The sequence below is a fragment of the Lasiodiplodia theobromae genome, assembly GCF_012971845.1.
Source record: "Lasiodiplodia theobromae strain AM2As chromosome Unknown scaffold_5, whole genome shotgun sequence".
Classification (NCBI taxonomy): Eukaryota; Fungi; Ascomycota; class Dothideomycetes; order Botryosphaeriales; family Botryosphaeriaceae; genus Lasiodiplodia; species Lasiodiplodia theobromae.
The window spans coordinates 558,181-572,404 of NW_023336541.1; the positions used below are offsets into that span (position 1 = coordinate 558,181).

The 14,224-nt window shown below is 55.6% G+C and overlaps 4 protein-coding genes across 4 annotated transcripts; 2 read left to right on the top strand and 2 right to left on the bottom strand.

The window, feature by feature from the left end:
• Positions 1-1,410, top strand: LTHEOB_2019 (TPR domain-containing protein; the record flags this gene model as incomplete). Its single annotated transcript, XM_035510785.1, has 2 exons — positions 1-601; positions 698-1,410. 2 exons carry the CDS (start codon positions 1-3, stop codon positions 1,408-1,410), a joined length of 1,314 nt encoding a protein of 437 aa, XP_035364959.1.
• A 2,478-nt stretch (positions 1,411-3,888) lies between these two features.
• LTHEOB_2020 (DNA-binding protein) lies at positions 3,889-5,239 on the bottom strand (the record flags this gene model as incomplete). The annotated part of the gene is made up of 4 exons (XM_035510787.1): positions 3,889-4,166; positions 4,221-4,287; positions 4,340-4,502; positions 4,629-5,239. 4 exons carry the CDS (start codon positions 5,237-5,239, stop codon positions 3,889-3,891), a joined length of 1,119 nt encoding a protein of 372 aa, XP_035364960.1.
• Positions 5,240-6,173: 934 nt separating this feature from the next.
• Positions 6,174-7,966, top strand: LTHEOB_2021 (Serine hydroxymethyltransferase; the record flags this gene model as incomplete). The annotated part of the gene is made up of 5 exons (XM_035510788.1): positions 6,174-6,308; positions 6,363-6,419; positions 6,488-6,581; positions 6,632-6,769; positions 6,819-7,966. 5 exons carry the CDS (start codon positions 6,174-6,176, stop codon positions 7,964-7,966), a joined length of 1,572 nt encoding a protein of 523 aa, XP_035364961.1.
• Positions 7,967-8,767: 801 nt separating this feature from the next.
• LTHEOB_2022 (uncharacterized protein) lies at positions 8,768-10,549 on the bottom strand (the record flags this gene model as incomplete). Its single annotated transcript, XM_035510789.1, has 1 exon — positions 8,768-10,549. The coding sequence occupies one exon, from the start codon at positions 10,547-10,549 to the stop codon at positions 8,768-8,770; it is 1,782 nt and encodes a 593-aa protein (XP_035364962.1).
• Positions 10,550-14,224: the final 3,675 nt, after the last annotated feature.

Consider the following 14,224-nt stretch of genomic DNA (forward strand, 5'->3'; position numbering starts at 1 on the left):
ATGGGCAAGATCGAAGAGCTGCCCGACGACTTTGACGAATCGCTCAACCTTAACGCGAACCCGCCACCGAACCTCCCCAGCGGCCCCGGCCCAAGTGGCGTGCCCTCTCTCGAATCCCTCATCAATAATGCTACCCAAAATAAGAGCCCAGCTGCCGCAGAGGAGCTTTCCGACGGCAAGGCGTCGGCCGCAAGGCCGCCGGCCATGACGGAAATGAGGTCCAAGACCGCCGATGAGCTCCTGGCCGAGCTCAATCGCACGCCGCTTTTCATGACATCACTAGATGAAAGCGACGGGCAAGGCGGCGAGAACGCAGCTCTGGAGGGACTGAAGTCGCTTGCGTACGAAGGGACCAAGGCTGAGGTCGCGGGTAATTTCCGCGAGCAAGGAAACGAATGTGCCCGCGCAAAGCAGTGGGTCGACGCTCGCGAGTTCTACGACAAAGCCCTCAGCGTATTGAAGGGAGAGAGCAAAGAGCTGAACGAGGACCCGGACATCGATTTGGCGGAAGGGCAGCAGGATCCCGAGGAGGAAGCGCGGAAAGAGAAGCAGATTGAGGAAGCGTCCCTGGTGAACAAGGCGTTGTGCAATCTAGAGTTGAGTATGTCAGCCGGAATTCCCCGTGTTATATCTGGTCCTTGTATAAGCGGCCAGCAAATAATTTATTATACGCGACAGTAGGCTGACCCTCGAACAGAAAATTACCGCTCCTGCATACAAAATTGCAAAGCAACTCTTCTCATCAACCCCTCAAATGTAAAAGCCTGGTATCGCAGCGCCACCGCACTTCTCGCTCTGGACAAGATTCCCGAAGCCGAGGACTCGTGCGAGCGTGGTTTAGCGATTGATGCCAATAATGCTTCCCTCAAGACTCTCAAGACCAAGATCGCAGCACGCAAGAAGTATCTCGATGAGACCGAGCGAAAGCGTAAAGAGCGGGAGGCTAAGAAGCGTAACGAAGAGAACGCCCTTCAATTAGCGCTCAGAGCACGCAACATCAAGATACGGACTACAGGCGCAGACCCAGACACGGGAGACGCGAAGGTTGCGCTGGCAGAGGCCCTAGACCCTTCATCGGTCCTCTCATTTCCGCTCATCCTTCTCTACCCGCTGCACGCGCAGAGTGACTTCATCCAGGCGTGCGCCGAGACGGACAGCCTCGGCCAACACCTCGAATACATCCTGCCCGTGCCCTGGGACGAGGACAGCGAATACACCCAAGCGGGCACCGAATGCTACCTGGAGACGTCTTCCGGTGGCCTGATCAAGGCGGGCAAGAAGGTCCCGCTCGGCAAGCTGCTGGCTGGGGGCACGGTGGAGATTGTGGACGGATTGGTCAAGGTGAATGTTGTGCCCAAAGCAAGAGCGCAAGAGTGGATCGCGGAGTTCAAGAAGAGAAAGGGTCTATGAGAGCCCGTGATTGGTGAGCTATATCGGTGAGGTTGGGCTGGATTTTGAATGACGTATGGGGAAAAAAAGTTTAGAGAGAAATGAAGCAATGATATCCAGCTGAAAAGCTAAATACAACTACATCCAACAAGGCATCAGCAAATTGCAACCGCCGGGCGGCAAGACGTCCAACCAGGTCTAAACAAGCCCTTCTCCACACGGCATTCTGAAACACGCATCACCATCTCACCGCGCGCTCGAACCAAGTCTTCCCCACCGCCGAGGGACGAATCCGATTGCTGGGTTGGACTCCACCACGTCACAGACGTCACCTTGATTTTTCTCCGCAATCCTGGTCTCAGATCATTCAGCCCAACCACTTCTGCCAATCCCCAGAATCTCCCCCGAAGAACTCACGCAGGGTCCTGCCTCTCACCGCCCCACACATCCCCACTTCATTTTCTCCTCCAGACCGCTCTGCCAACCAGCGAAGCCATGACAAGGCCGCTCAGCACAATTTCCCGATGGGTGTAGGCGCGCGCGTGTTATTGTGACGGCACATCCCGCTTATCCCAATTACCCCCCCACAAGTACCGATAACCGGTCAAAGCACCACCACCACGAAACAACGTGCGCAGCCCTCCATCGCACGTTAAGCTCACCCGCCAACGACCGCCCCCTTCGCAGTGATTTCACCGAGGCGGCCGGTCCGATTCCGGCATTCAACGACCTGTCTCGGCAGCCCAGAACATGTCCAAATGCCCGCGCGCACGCACAGAACTCTCCAGAAATCAGGGTCTTCGTTGGCGTAGCACCGATAATTTGGGTGAACAAAGCTTACATTGACGCATGGCCGCACGACACCCAATGCCGACGACTCGTCACCTTTTTCCCTCGCTGCCTCAGCGGTTCGCAACGGGCAGAAGCAAGATGACGTGCCCCTGTCTAGCTGAACGATGATGACAGATTGTTCCTCGCCGTCCGAGCACAGTCCAAGGATTTCCATATACGACCAACATTATTTTCTTTTGGTCGATAACCGACCATCGCCTTCCCTTTTTCCTCCTGGTCTCGACGCACACGTGGCCGCCCTGACCAAGCGGCGGTCCGACGCGGGCTCTAGCAACACCAAATACGTGCGAGCTCATGAATGTCAATGCTCGCCTCCATTCCAAAAGGGTAGGTGACATTCGGCCAGCCCTGCGCAAGAGCCGCAACGAGGACAACGTGCACGGTAGCCCGTTCGTCCCATGAATCAAGGGCCCTTGGGAAAGAAGACCCGAGATCTGGGACTGAACCCAGCGTTTCGGTAGTCTGGGACATACCGTTATCTGTCATCAATCAATAGTCTCCGTGCTTTTGTTTTCGGCAGGGCGGTTTTCTGTAAGGCGGCCGGGAATCCCGGATGGCGATTGATGCCCGTTGGCGATTTTAGTCTTGGCCTTTTATTTTCTCCGATTCGCGAGGAGAAACGTGCGGATCGGGCTTGCATCGCGCGCTAGCAGTAGGACGAATGTTCGGAGCGCGGTCGGCCTTGTGTATTTTGCCGTGCAGGGCAGAATGTGCTCATTACCGTCCGGCTTATCAACGCGTGGTTCGAAAGCACGTGGTTGTAGTTGTCACCGCCTTTTTTTTTTTCATGCGGTGACAGGGCTGAGCGAGAAGTATAGCTGAGCCGTGTGTATAACAGTTTCAACTGATATAAAAGTGACACTTGGCGGTGTGCCACGCATTTCACGGCGCATACAGCCAATTTATGCACTATCTGCAGGAACGGGCGTACAAACGAGGTTTGTAATTGACGCGGCATTCTCCAGCCTGGAGATGTGATCACGTCGTGTCGAAGAAACATTCCGCCTGTAATTCCGAAGAGCGGTATTACCATGGGATGGCTACTCGGATCAAGTTTTGGGAGATTGTGTCACATGGCGGCGATTGGCCAAATCACATACACGTGGGTAGATTCTTACATCTTCGTTCAGCTGCATAGCTATTCTACCTCAAAGCCCACGAATATCATTTACCTCTTTTTATCGTACTCCAGTAATGATGATGAGATTAAATAAATGTGATTGTTCAGGAAGCTGCCCTTTAGTAGTGATGTGGAACATGGAGAAACCGGAATAAAGGTCAAGTGTTTCCGCCGGTCGGAGAACTGTCTTACAGAAGGACCCCCCGCAACCAACGCCACCTTTTTCTTTTACTCTTTTTTTACGCTGTTATTCGAAAGCAGTGAATCAAAGGCTGAGACCTCAAGAATTACTCTTTGGAGTATATGATGAGAAGGAAACAGTAAGCTCTTTGAAGAAAGATGAGCTCCGCCAGAGCTGGTCATTCAAGGCCGATGCACCTGCAGCTGCGCACTCCCTAAGGTGGGATTATATCGAAGTGCAGCTTTGGAGTGAGTCAGGATAGGATGTAGGAGGTGAACTGGATACTTCTGTCCTCGCGATCCACCAGGAATCGGCAAATGTCGTACTATACGAAGGGTGGAAATAGTCATTCGTTCTTGTACATTTTGGGTGAGCGCTCCATGGATTCGAGGAGGGATGTCTTCAGAAGGTAATCAATCTTTGAAGGATACCAGTGGCGCTCCGGTGGCTCTAGGCGGACCTTGTCGGCTTTGATCTCCCTCAAAGCATCGAGAAAGCGGTAGTCTGTTCGAGTGAGGCACTTGCGACCGTAGAACGAAAGCTCAATCTCCTTCAGTTCGCCGTGCTTCGAGATCTGACGAAGGCAGTAGATAATGTGCTCATCACGGACAAAACGGCGTCCGTCTGTCGTTGATCAGCGTCTCCTTGACAGATGGCAGGATATGCATTCTATCTTACCATGATCCAAGTATGGAGTACTCGATGGGGATGCGTCCGTGAGCATGATCGAGATCGACCTGAGCAGCTTGATGCTAGTGAGAGGAGGTATCAAACACGCAGCTTGATGAATCACTTACGGATATGTTAGTGGGGCCGATCGAGTTGAGGAAGACTCTCATGTCCTGGTAACCAATCTCCTTGTCTTGTGAGCTCCAATAGGGTGCGCGTGAACGGGTGTTACGGGAGAACGAGAACCTATTCTCGGAGTAGAGCACGCTGCGTCCCTCATTGTAGATTTGTCTGCAGGTCCGCAGCAAAGCCGCAGAACGGCAAAAGTTGACTGGCCGGCCGAAGCTGATCTCTTCTTTGGTAACGAATACGAGCCGGTAGATCTAGTTTCGAAGCTCCGCTGGAAGATCAGCGAACGTCTTCTTGGTGGGATCCTCGCGCGTCTTGGAACCGAAGTGTCCACGTTGGCCAACGGCTGTCTTGCGAGGAGCGACCGCGATGCTGTCTCCAGCGCTGGATTTCGACAATTCCGTCGGGGCGCGGGAGAGATGCTGGCGCTTGGACGGGGGTTCCGAGCGTCCGTTGTCGAGCATGCCGCGGTCGATCTTCAGAACCAGGGGACCACTGAAGCCTTTTGGGATATTGACCGTCAAGTTGATCGAGCTGGCCTCGTCTTCGTCCAAGAATTGCGGAGTCGGTTCGCGCGAGGGTACGTCTTCCGGGAAGAGCGGCATCTGGTCGACATCCAGCAGCGGTGGTGATGGAGTTCGCTTCCTCTTGGGGTGTTTCTTCTTGACGCCCTCTTCGTCCTCGGACCCCGACTCGCTTTCCAGACCCTCGTCATCCACGACTTCGATGGTGTCGAGGTAGGATGGGTCAAGAGACTTCCGGCCGGCGTTGTCGCGAATGGGACGTCCCGTGCGGGCGTTGTAGCGGGTTTGGAAGTCACCTTCGCCAAGCTCGGGGCTAGCCTTGCGAGCGTTTGCCGACTTAGAGGCTTTGAGTTTGGGAGGCGCTTTGCGAGCCATGTTGTGAGACTTGAACGCGCCGAGTGTCCTCGCTGGGCGGCCTGGTGGCAGGTGACGTAAGCTCACAACAGCGGGGAGTTGCCGACTGTGTGGCTGCGATGGTGGAGAGCGGAGGAAGAGTTTGGAGGTTGGAGGTTACTTTTGCTCAGGGTCCTCGGCGCGGTGATGTAAGGCGAAGTTGGAGAGGAAGGCGCCACCCGTAACGGGCAACTGCCGAGCCTGAGCACATAGAAGGAAAGGGTCCAGCAGGCGGAAGGGTCAACACGTGCACGCGCCGTCGGCGGCGCGTTCCATGCGAGTCCCTTGGGTTATCACCATGTTCACAGGCACAACGGTCGTCGAGCGGGTGTTGACAAGTATCATATTTCCACGACTACCTATCAACGTCGCAGACAGCATTAACAAAGTTCCGACAGGCCAGAAAGAGATCCAAGACGAAAGACTGTTTTACCTATATAGCTAACGTGGCCTGAGACTCGTGGACGAGCAGCGAAGCCGACTGCCGCCCTCGAGCTCAGCGAAAGGTAGCGTGCCCAGGTCACGCCTCTCCTTCCGTGAAGGATGCCGACGCCGTCGAAGGGCAATCCATCACACAGATCCAATCAGAAAGTCTCAAATTGTTCCTCTAAGGTGGTGAGGTGGGCCCGGAACATGTCAACAGCACCCACGCCGCCGTGCTTGCGCGCGGCAGGTGAGGATGCGCTGCCGTAAAGGCCGACTCATCATCTTGGATTTAGTTGTGTGATGAGGAGAAAAGGATGAGACGCGTGCCGCGCGGCGGAGAAAAATGGCGCCAGCTTCGCGTGGCATTCCCTTTGTGGCCTAGCCCAGCGGTTGGCGGCTCCGACGCCTCGATCCATCACCTCACCACCGCGCCGAGATCGTCCCAGCTGTCTCCACGCCTCATTGCTGAGACTTCCCCAGGTCGGCAATCATGTCGTCTCTCCGCTACACCTGCCGGGCCTCGCGCGCCCTGCTGGCGACCGCTGCCCGCCGGCCAATCGCCCAGAGCTGCCTGCGGCCTCGTGTGGCGCGGGGCTACGCCGTCTCTCTGGACGACCAGCACAAGGTGCGCCGCAGTCCACCGTCTCGCGCGCTCCAATTAAGCTAACACGCCCTCAAGCTCCTCTCCTCGAACCTCGCCCAAGCCGACCCCGTCGTGTACGACATCGTGGAGAAGGTATTCGCGCCGACGCGCACTCTGCTTGCGTCCGGCGCGCATTGCTAACGCGCCGTTGAACCGTACAGGAGAAAAGGCGGCAAAAGCACTTCATCAACCTGATTCCGTCCGAAAACTTCACCTCCCAGGCCGTTCTCGATGCTCTGGGAAGTGTCATGCAAAGTACGCACATCGAGATCTCTCGGCAAAGCGAATACTGAGCCGAGCTGCAGACAAATACTCCGAGGGCTATCCCGGCGCGCGCTACTACGGAGGAAACGAGTTCATCGACGAGGCGGAGAGATTATGCCAGCAGCGTGCTCTGCAGACATTTGGCCTGAAGGAGAGCGAATGGGGCGTGAATGTCCAGCGTACGTTGCTTGCGGCCCTGGTACCTGACATTTGACTCATTCGTCGCAGCTCTCTCCGGCTCGCCCGCCAATCTTCAAGCGTATTCCGCCCTGATCAACACCCACGAGCGTATCATGGGCCTTGACCTGCCCCACGGTGGCCATCTCTCCCACGGATACCAGACTCCCACCAAGAAGATTTCGGCCATCTCGAAATACTTTGAGACCCTCCCTTACCGGTTGGACGAGAAGACCGGCCTGATCGACTATGACAAGCTCGAAGAGCTGGCCGTCCTTTACCGCCCGAAGATCATCATCGCCGGTACCTCTGCGTACAGCAGGCTGCTGGATTACGAGCGCTTCCGCGCGATTGCCGACAAGGTTGGCGCCTATCTGCTCGCCGACATGGCCCACATCTCCGGTCTCGTCGCCGCCGGTGTCATTCCCTCTCCTTTCAACGAGTCGGACGTCGTCACCACCACCACTCACAAGTCTCTCCGTGGCCCGCGCGGTGCCATGATCTTCTACCGCAAGGGCACCCGCCGCGTGGACAAGAAGGGCAATGAGGAGAAGTGGGATTTGGAGGAGAAGATCAACGCGTCGGTCTTCCCCGGCCACCAGGGCGGTCCTCACAACCACACCATCACCGCGCTCGCCGTCGCCCTGCAACAGGCCCAGTCCAACGAATTCAAGGACTACCAGAGGCAAGTTCTCGCCAACGCCAAGGCTCTGGCCGACAGGCTAGGAAACTCCAAGGACAAGGGCGGCCTCGGCTACAACATCGTTTCCGGCGGTACCGACAACCACCTGGTCCTGATCGACCTCAAGGACCGCGGCGTCGACGGCGCTCGTGTTGAGCGTGTCCTCGAGCTGGTCGGCGTTGCTAGCAACAAGAACACCGTTCCTGGCGACAAGTCGGCGCTGAAGCCCGGCGGCCTCCGCATGGGTACTCCGGCCATGACCACCCGCGGCTTCACGCCCGACGACTTCGTGCGCGTGGCCGACATCGTGCACCGTGCGGTGACCATCACGCAGAAGCTGGACAAGGCTGCAAAGGAGGCTGCGGAGTCCAAGGGCAGGAAGAACCCTGGCAGCGTCAACGCCTTCAAGGAATATGTTGGCGAGGGCGAGAACGTGACCGATATCATCCAGCTGAGGAAGGAGGTCGAGGACTGGGTCGGCACTTTCAGCCTCCCGTGGGTTAAAAACGGCTCGTGAATGCATTTAGAGCAGTAATGAAGCGACTGTAACATTGGTTGGGCACGAATGTCGTCCGTAAATACTACTGCATTCATCCATGGGGAGTTGAAGCATGCGTCTAGACGTGCTTACAGTCGTTTTCTGCGTCCTGGCGTATGCTTCAACTCCCCATTTTTCACAAACTACATTCTTGTGCTTAATTCGTTATGATCTTCAAATTTGTCTGCATTCCCTCACCAGCACGTTTGTCTTGCATAGCCGCCAAGATCGAAGAGGGTAACAATGGCATCAGTCAGCGACAGTAAAACGCAAAGCCAATCAAGCGAGTGCTTCGGCTGACCAGTCGTCTGTGGAGCGTCTGCAAGGGGCACTCTTCGACTAAAGTTGGGGGCCACTGCGGATGCACCTTCCCCTTGCATACAGACGCAGGGGCCGGGTTGGGGCTTCGTGGCTGTACAACCTTAACCCAACGACAATTTTCACTTTCGCCTCGCTAGTGGCGAGCGGTCCAGGACATAGGGGAAGTCTTCAGCCTAGACACCAATCAATTGCCCTCGGATCACGATTGAGTTGCTTCTACACCGGTAACAAGGCTGCGACTGGTACTACCGGGATCGACGATCAAAGGATGGAATCATTTCATTATGCATGTCAATTGCATGAAGCCTTTTTTCCGCAAAGACTGCAGGCTGGACCGCTAAGCCATGAACAACCCGAGCAGGAGCAAGGCCATGAATATCCCAACCGTGTATCGAAAAGCCCGCAGAAAACCCACATGTCCAAAATAATAGAGCCCGCCCGTCGTCCACCTGAATACCATTATTGCTCATCGTTGTTCCTAGTGAACCTCGCGAGCCTCTGCGTTCTGATGTACTCTGCCGGATCGGTGGAAAGGTCAACCGCCTCCATTGCCCTGGTTATTTCATCAGCTGGGCCCCTGATGGCGGGTTCGTCGGCTTGCACTTGCGGCTGATTGGCAACTCCTTCGAATGACCACGCTGGACGCTCCGGCTCATCCTCGACGGTCGGCGGTGGAGGAGGACAGACGCGTTGAACAGGCTTTGGCGACGAGGGAGTCGGAGGATGAGGGACCTGATCTTCCCTTCTCTGGGCTGTCGAACTCTCGCCCTTTTCCGCATTGCTGTGATCAACACCAGCCCTCTTCGTCCAGAGGTCATCCAGATCCGCAAACCCCCTAAACATCTCCTCACCCTCACGGCCGGAACCACCACGCTCGCTGCCTCCCTGCCCCATCCTCATCGCCACCTCCTCCCGCCACGTCCGCACGCTCCTCCTCAGCACCTCGCGCTCCTCATCCTTCTCCACCCTCTTCCTCCGCTCCTCCGCCTCGGCCGCCGAGTCGTGCATGGCCCGCACCAGCGCCGCGTGCTCCGCGTCCGCGTAGTCGCGCAGGCTCTCGGCCGCGACGCGGCGCAGGGCGTCTTCCTCGCGGTCGGCGTGCTCGCGTAGACTGCGCTGCGCCGCCTGCTGCTGCTCGGCGTCCGCTTGCTCCGCGAACTCGCGCGCGCTCCGTTCGAGCGCTTCGAGTAGCTGCCTTTCTTCGTCGTCGTTGTCGCCAGCCTCCGCCTCGTCGCTGGGGGGTGCGAGTGTGCTGGAGGAGTCGGAGCTGGAGCCGGAGTCGCCGCCGCCGTCGCCGCCGCCGTCGCCGCCGCGCAGGTTGCCCATTAGGGACGAGTAGTAGCCGGATGACATGGGAGGCGACGTCGAGGGCGAACGACCGGGCTGCGGGAGGTGCGACAGGTACGGACGGCGCCGGCGAGGGATGGGGGGCGGTGACTGCCACGGTGGCGAGGGGTTGCGGTCAAACTGGGATGGACGCTCGATGTGCACGAAGTCCTCGCTCCCTGCTCCGTAGCTGGTGTCGCTGTGGTATTCCCGTTCGTCTTCCATTATGGGTACGAGAGGGCCCCGGGTTGGGTGTGCGCTTGGCTGTTGCTGCTGCGTCTGGATTTGTGCTGGTTCATGCGGGCTGTTGGCTGCTTCAGTGTACCCATCGCCGTTGGGGTAACCGCTGGGATGATCGCTGGTGTAACTGGCGCTGGGAAAAACATCTCTAGGGTAATTGCCGCTCGGGTACTCATCGCCCTGGGGAAGGTCATGCGGCGGCGCGAACGGGTCAACGGGTGGGCGATTGACATGAGGGCTGCGGACACCCATCGGTACGGACGGTCCTGCATATGGGACCTGCTCGTGTGTGTGCTGTCCTGTGCCCAGGTACGGCGGGTTTGAAGTGGCGGGGAGGAGCGACAGCGGGCGTGCCACGTATGACGCCGGGTGGTAAAGCGCATTCTGTCGGAGGAGAAGCCGTTGGTTGTGGAGGGCCGCAGGGTCTATGTCGATGTCCATGTCGTCGTTCACTTCGTCTTCGGCGTCAGTGTTGTAGGCGCGATGATGGTAGACGCAGGATTGGCACGCGGCGCCAGGCAGATGTTGCTCATAGAAGCTATGGCGTGGTGGACCGGGGGCGCAGACGCGCATGCCGAAGAGGTGCGCGGTATAGCATTGCTCCGTGCGGGTTTGGCGGGTGAGGTGGCTGGGCTGACAGGCGTGGTGGACCACTGTCAGAAGTGTGCGACACATTGTGGCTGTGGGAAATAAAGGTTTAGAGTCAGTTGGCGATGATATGAAGAGGTGTTGGTGCCGCGGGAGCCAATGGAGATGAGGCTTTGCTATTGCGCGATTGAAGTCAATCGAGGAAGCTTACAAGTGCGCGGTAGAGAAAGGGTTCGAAGACGAGCAGAGAATTTAAAATGAAGGAATCAGAATGGTTCGAAGATGGGTGATAGAATCTGCAATTCGTTGGCACATGTTACTTGGATCAAAAGCTGAGGTCGGCCACTGTCATAGGTCGTTGCGTGTCAAGCGGTAGGTGCGACACGTCCACTAGCAACGTCTTCTAGTAGCATCTTCCCGGACCAATGTAATGAACTTCACGAATTTCTGCTACCATAGCAAAGGCTTTGTTTCTGAGTGTAAGCACGTGTATGCAACTACGGGAGTTTTGCTAGACCTGCCAGTATTTTCTTTTTCTGTCGCGGTTACGCAAAATATCTAAGGCCCTACATTGCGACTTCCTATCTCGATACCAATTCTGGCTCAAGCTGGCTACATGGCATAGCTAATAACAAAACAAAATAGCAGTAGTGAGCAAACGCTGATCTAGAAACAAGTTGCTTAAGCACATCTTGTTTTCAAGAGCATCTGTCCAACTGTGTCCCAGCCTTGCCGAGTGTCCAGTGCCGCTTGAGAAGGGTATTGGTGTTCGCACGCTTGTATACCTGCATGCTCGCCCAAACATGGGCAGTCCGTTGGTAGGAATGAGGCGCCGTGAGATATGCCAATGCTTTAAAAGCAGCTACAGAAATACTTAAGAGTCACCAGATGCAACCCATCTTTGAACCATCCAGGACGAGATGTTCGTAATGGTATGTATAAAAAGCAGTCCATATCGTATTACAAATGGCCGAGCATTGCTCGAGGGGCCAAAATTAGCTCCTTGAACTTTACGGACTAAGGTTTTCGTGTTTATAATATTGATTCTTCATCTTAATCAATCTTTAGAAGCTCAGCCATTACCGTATTAATATCGACAAATTTAAATTTTACTTGGAGATTTTGTAGTGCTCTGGAAAAACAATGCCGGCCAATGTTGTATTTAGGACGCTCGATCATCTGTCACTTTTTGTACGACATGTGCCATTGTCGTATTTGAATATTTAATGAAATAAAATGTAAGTTTGCTTATGCCATTATAGTAGTCGCTAAATTTAAAATTAAGTTTTGTGGCGTTCTGAATAGTATAAGTATTGTTCAGTAGTTAATACGATAAGGTGTATCACGATAGAGTAGAAAGCTTCCCCGCTTCTTTTCCTTTCTCGTTCAGCTCTGCAACGACCATTGCCGCTGATGGACCAGCCTCCACTGATCGTGTCAAGTACTCATAGCACCCTCTTGCAGCCGATGGCTAGCGCGAATAGCAGGGGCTCAGAATGGGGGACGACTTCCATGCGGGCGTTGGGATAGGTCAAACGCGTTAGGGTAGGGTCTGCTGTTTTGGGGACTGCCAAGTCTGATCAATAGAAAACAAGTCAAAGTTGCATCGGCTGTAGGAGGTGCTGTATATTCTGTCCAATATCCCTGTCACGCAAATACCAATGAACTGCGCACAGTCTAACTAGAGCACTCAAGGCACCGAGTTTTTCAAAGACGGTGTCGTAGACAAGAGTAGCAACAATTGTCTGTAGGTTGTCCGCAAGACGCGCGAAAGAGCGGATATATTCGTGGTCTTCTTCGCCTGATATCCAAGCAGCCTCATAACGTCATATCTCCATAATCAACTCCTTGTTAATATTGCAGGGAAAGATGTAGATCGATCGACCCTGGAGATCCTTGAACGCTTATGCGGATGAGCCGGTTTTCCTGGTTCTCCACACACTACGTCCGTACGCCAGGATGCGGTGAGTGAGAGAATGCAAATTGATCATGCAGATTCAGACTTGCAATTGAACTGAAACGAGGGTGGAGAGAAGCAAGCAAAGTGGCCAAAAGCACCAAGTATCCCTTGCGAACATGTCATCGAATGAGCGAACGCGGCTGAAACGTGTACGCAATACCTCGGGCCATCACTGACAAGGTTGACATGTGCGGAAGCCACGTATGTCCATCTTCTGCTGTGGAGACTCCACGATTGACACAGGGAAAACTCAGTAAAATCTCGGAGCTTCCGATCCGGAACCTACCGCGACAGTCCTCAGCCCCGCCATCGGCTATTTCCCTGCTCAGTGGTCACGATGGCAAAACGAAGATTGAACCTCCTGCTGCTCTGAAAGACGAGATGGAACACGCATGATCCTGAATATTGAATTGAGGATGATCCCGGCTTCCAGAGCCAAGGGGGATACAATTACCTTTGAAACTGCAAGAAATAAGTATATGGTCGGTTGATGTAGTAACGGTAGGTTGCCCGATGCAGGTGATTGCAACGTCGATGTGGATGATCGCGTGAAGCCAAAACCTTGATGCAGTATCGAGAATCGAGCCTGGTATGCGGATATGTACGAAAAGGGGAAAGGCAGCAGAAGCTTGTCGTCAAAGAAGAAAAACTTGGACCAACGAAGACTCTTCGCTCGGAGGCGAGACGCCGTTGCGCAATATATCCGACGCGCCCAACGGACCCTGAAGACTTGATTCGCCTGGGACATCGTACGGCCTTGCGCCTTCGGTGCAAAAAAGCACAAGCACAGACTCTGAGCCCAGGCCAAGTGTGCTTTTTCTGGTGGAGTCACGGCTCAGCTTCCGCAGGGTTGCCAAGGGTGCGGCGCCGCAAGGCCCACCGGCGACTCCACCCGCGCGTAAACTTTCAACAGCATCGTGGGATTCTAAATCGGTTATCGCCACACTCGCATCAATGCCGTCACCGAGGACGCGCCAAGCCAGCGAGGGGACGGTTCCGCAGTTCTTGCCGCACATGATCGTGTTTGTTGTTGATCCTGCCGGCTTTCAGGCTGGTCTGCAAGCATGCGGCAGCAGTCGGCTCAGCTCTCACGACTGTGGCTGAAGGTTGCTTCCTCTTGTAGAGCAGAGTGATCGCTTGAGCTCAGGAGCCCACACCGACCGAAGCTATTGCGCACGTCGCAGGGCGACCTGTAAGCTCGACGACTTGGCGGACAGTTTCTCGGACTATTGTATAATAGCCTTCGACTATCCAGGTTGGAATGTCGTCGTAGCCGGGCCACGAAGTATCCATGACCAGGAGTCCGTTGCCGCCTCGGCGTCTTCTCTCACAGCCCCGATCGCCGCGTCGTAGCCGCCCTGGGCCACGGGAACCTCGGCGCCCTCGCTCTTGATGTTGTCGCGTGTGGTCTGATCCACGTTCTGGGGAACGAAGACGTGGGCCGGCACGCTAAGGTATTTTGCCATCCGCGCAACCGCTCGGCCCCAATTGCCGTCAGTACAGGTAACGAACCGCAGGCCCGTGGAATCCTCAAGCTCCTGGAGCGGTACGGTAAGTGGCAGTTTTGCGTTGCGCTGCGGCGGCCCGATAAACGGTCCAGGCGGAACCCAGAATCTTGAAGGCTGGCAGGCCGAAACAGCGGCACTCGTCCTTAACCAGCACGTGGGTGAGTCCGAGCTCGTTGGCGACATGCAGCAGGGACACAAGCGGCGTTTCACTGTACTCGGGCAGACGGCGATGGAACACTTCGGCCTGGAAGGGGTCGGCTGCGGCGGATGACGTCCAGTGGAGGGGTTGAGGTA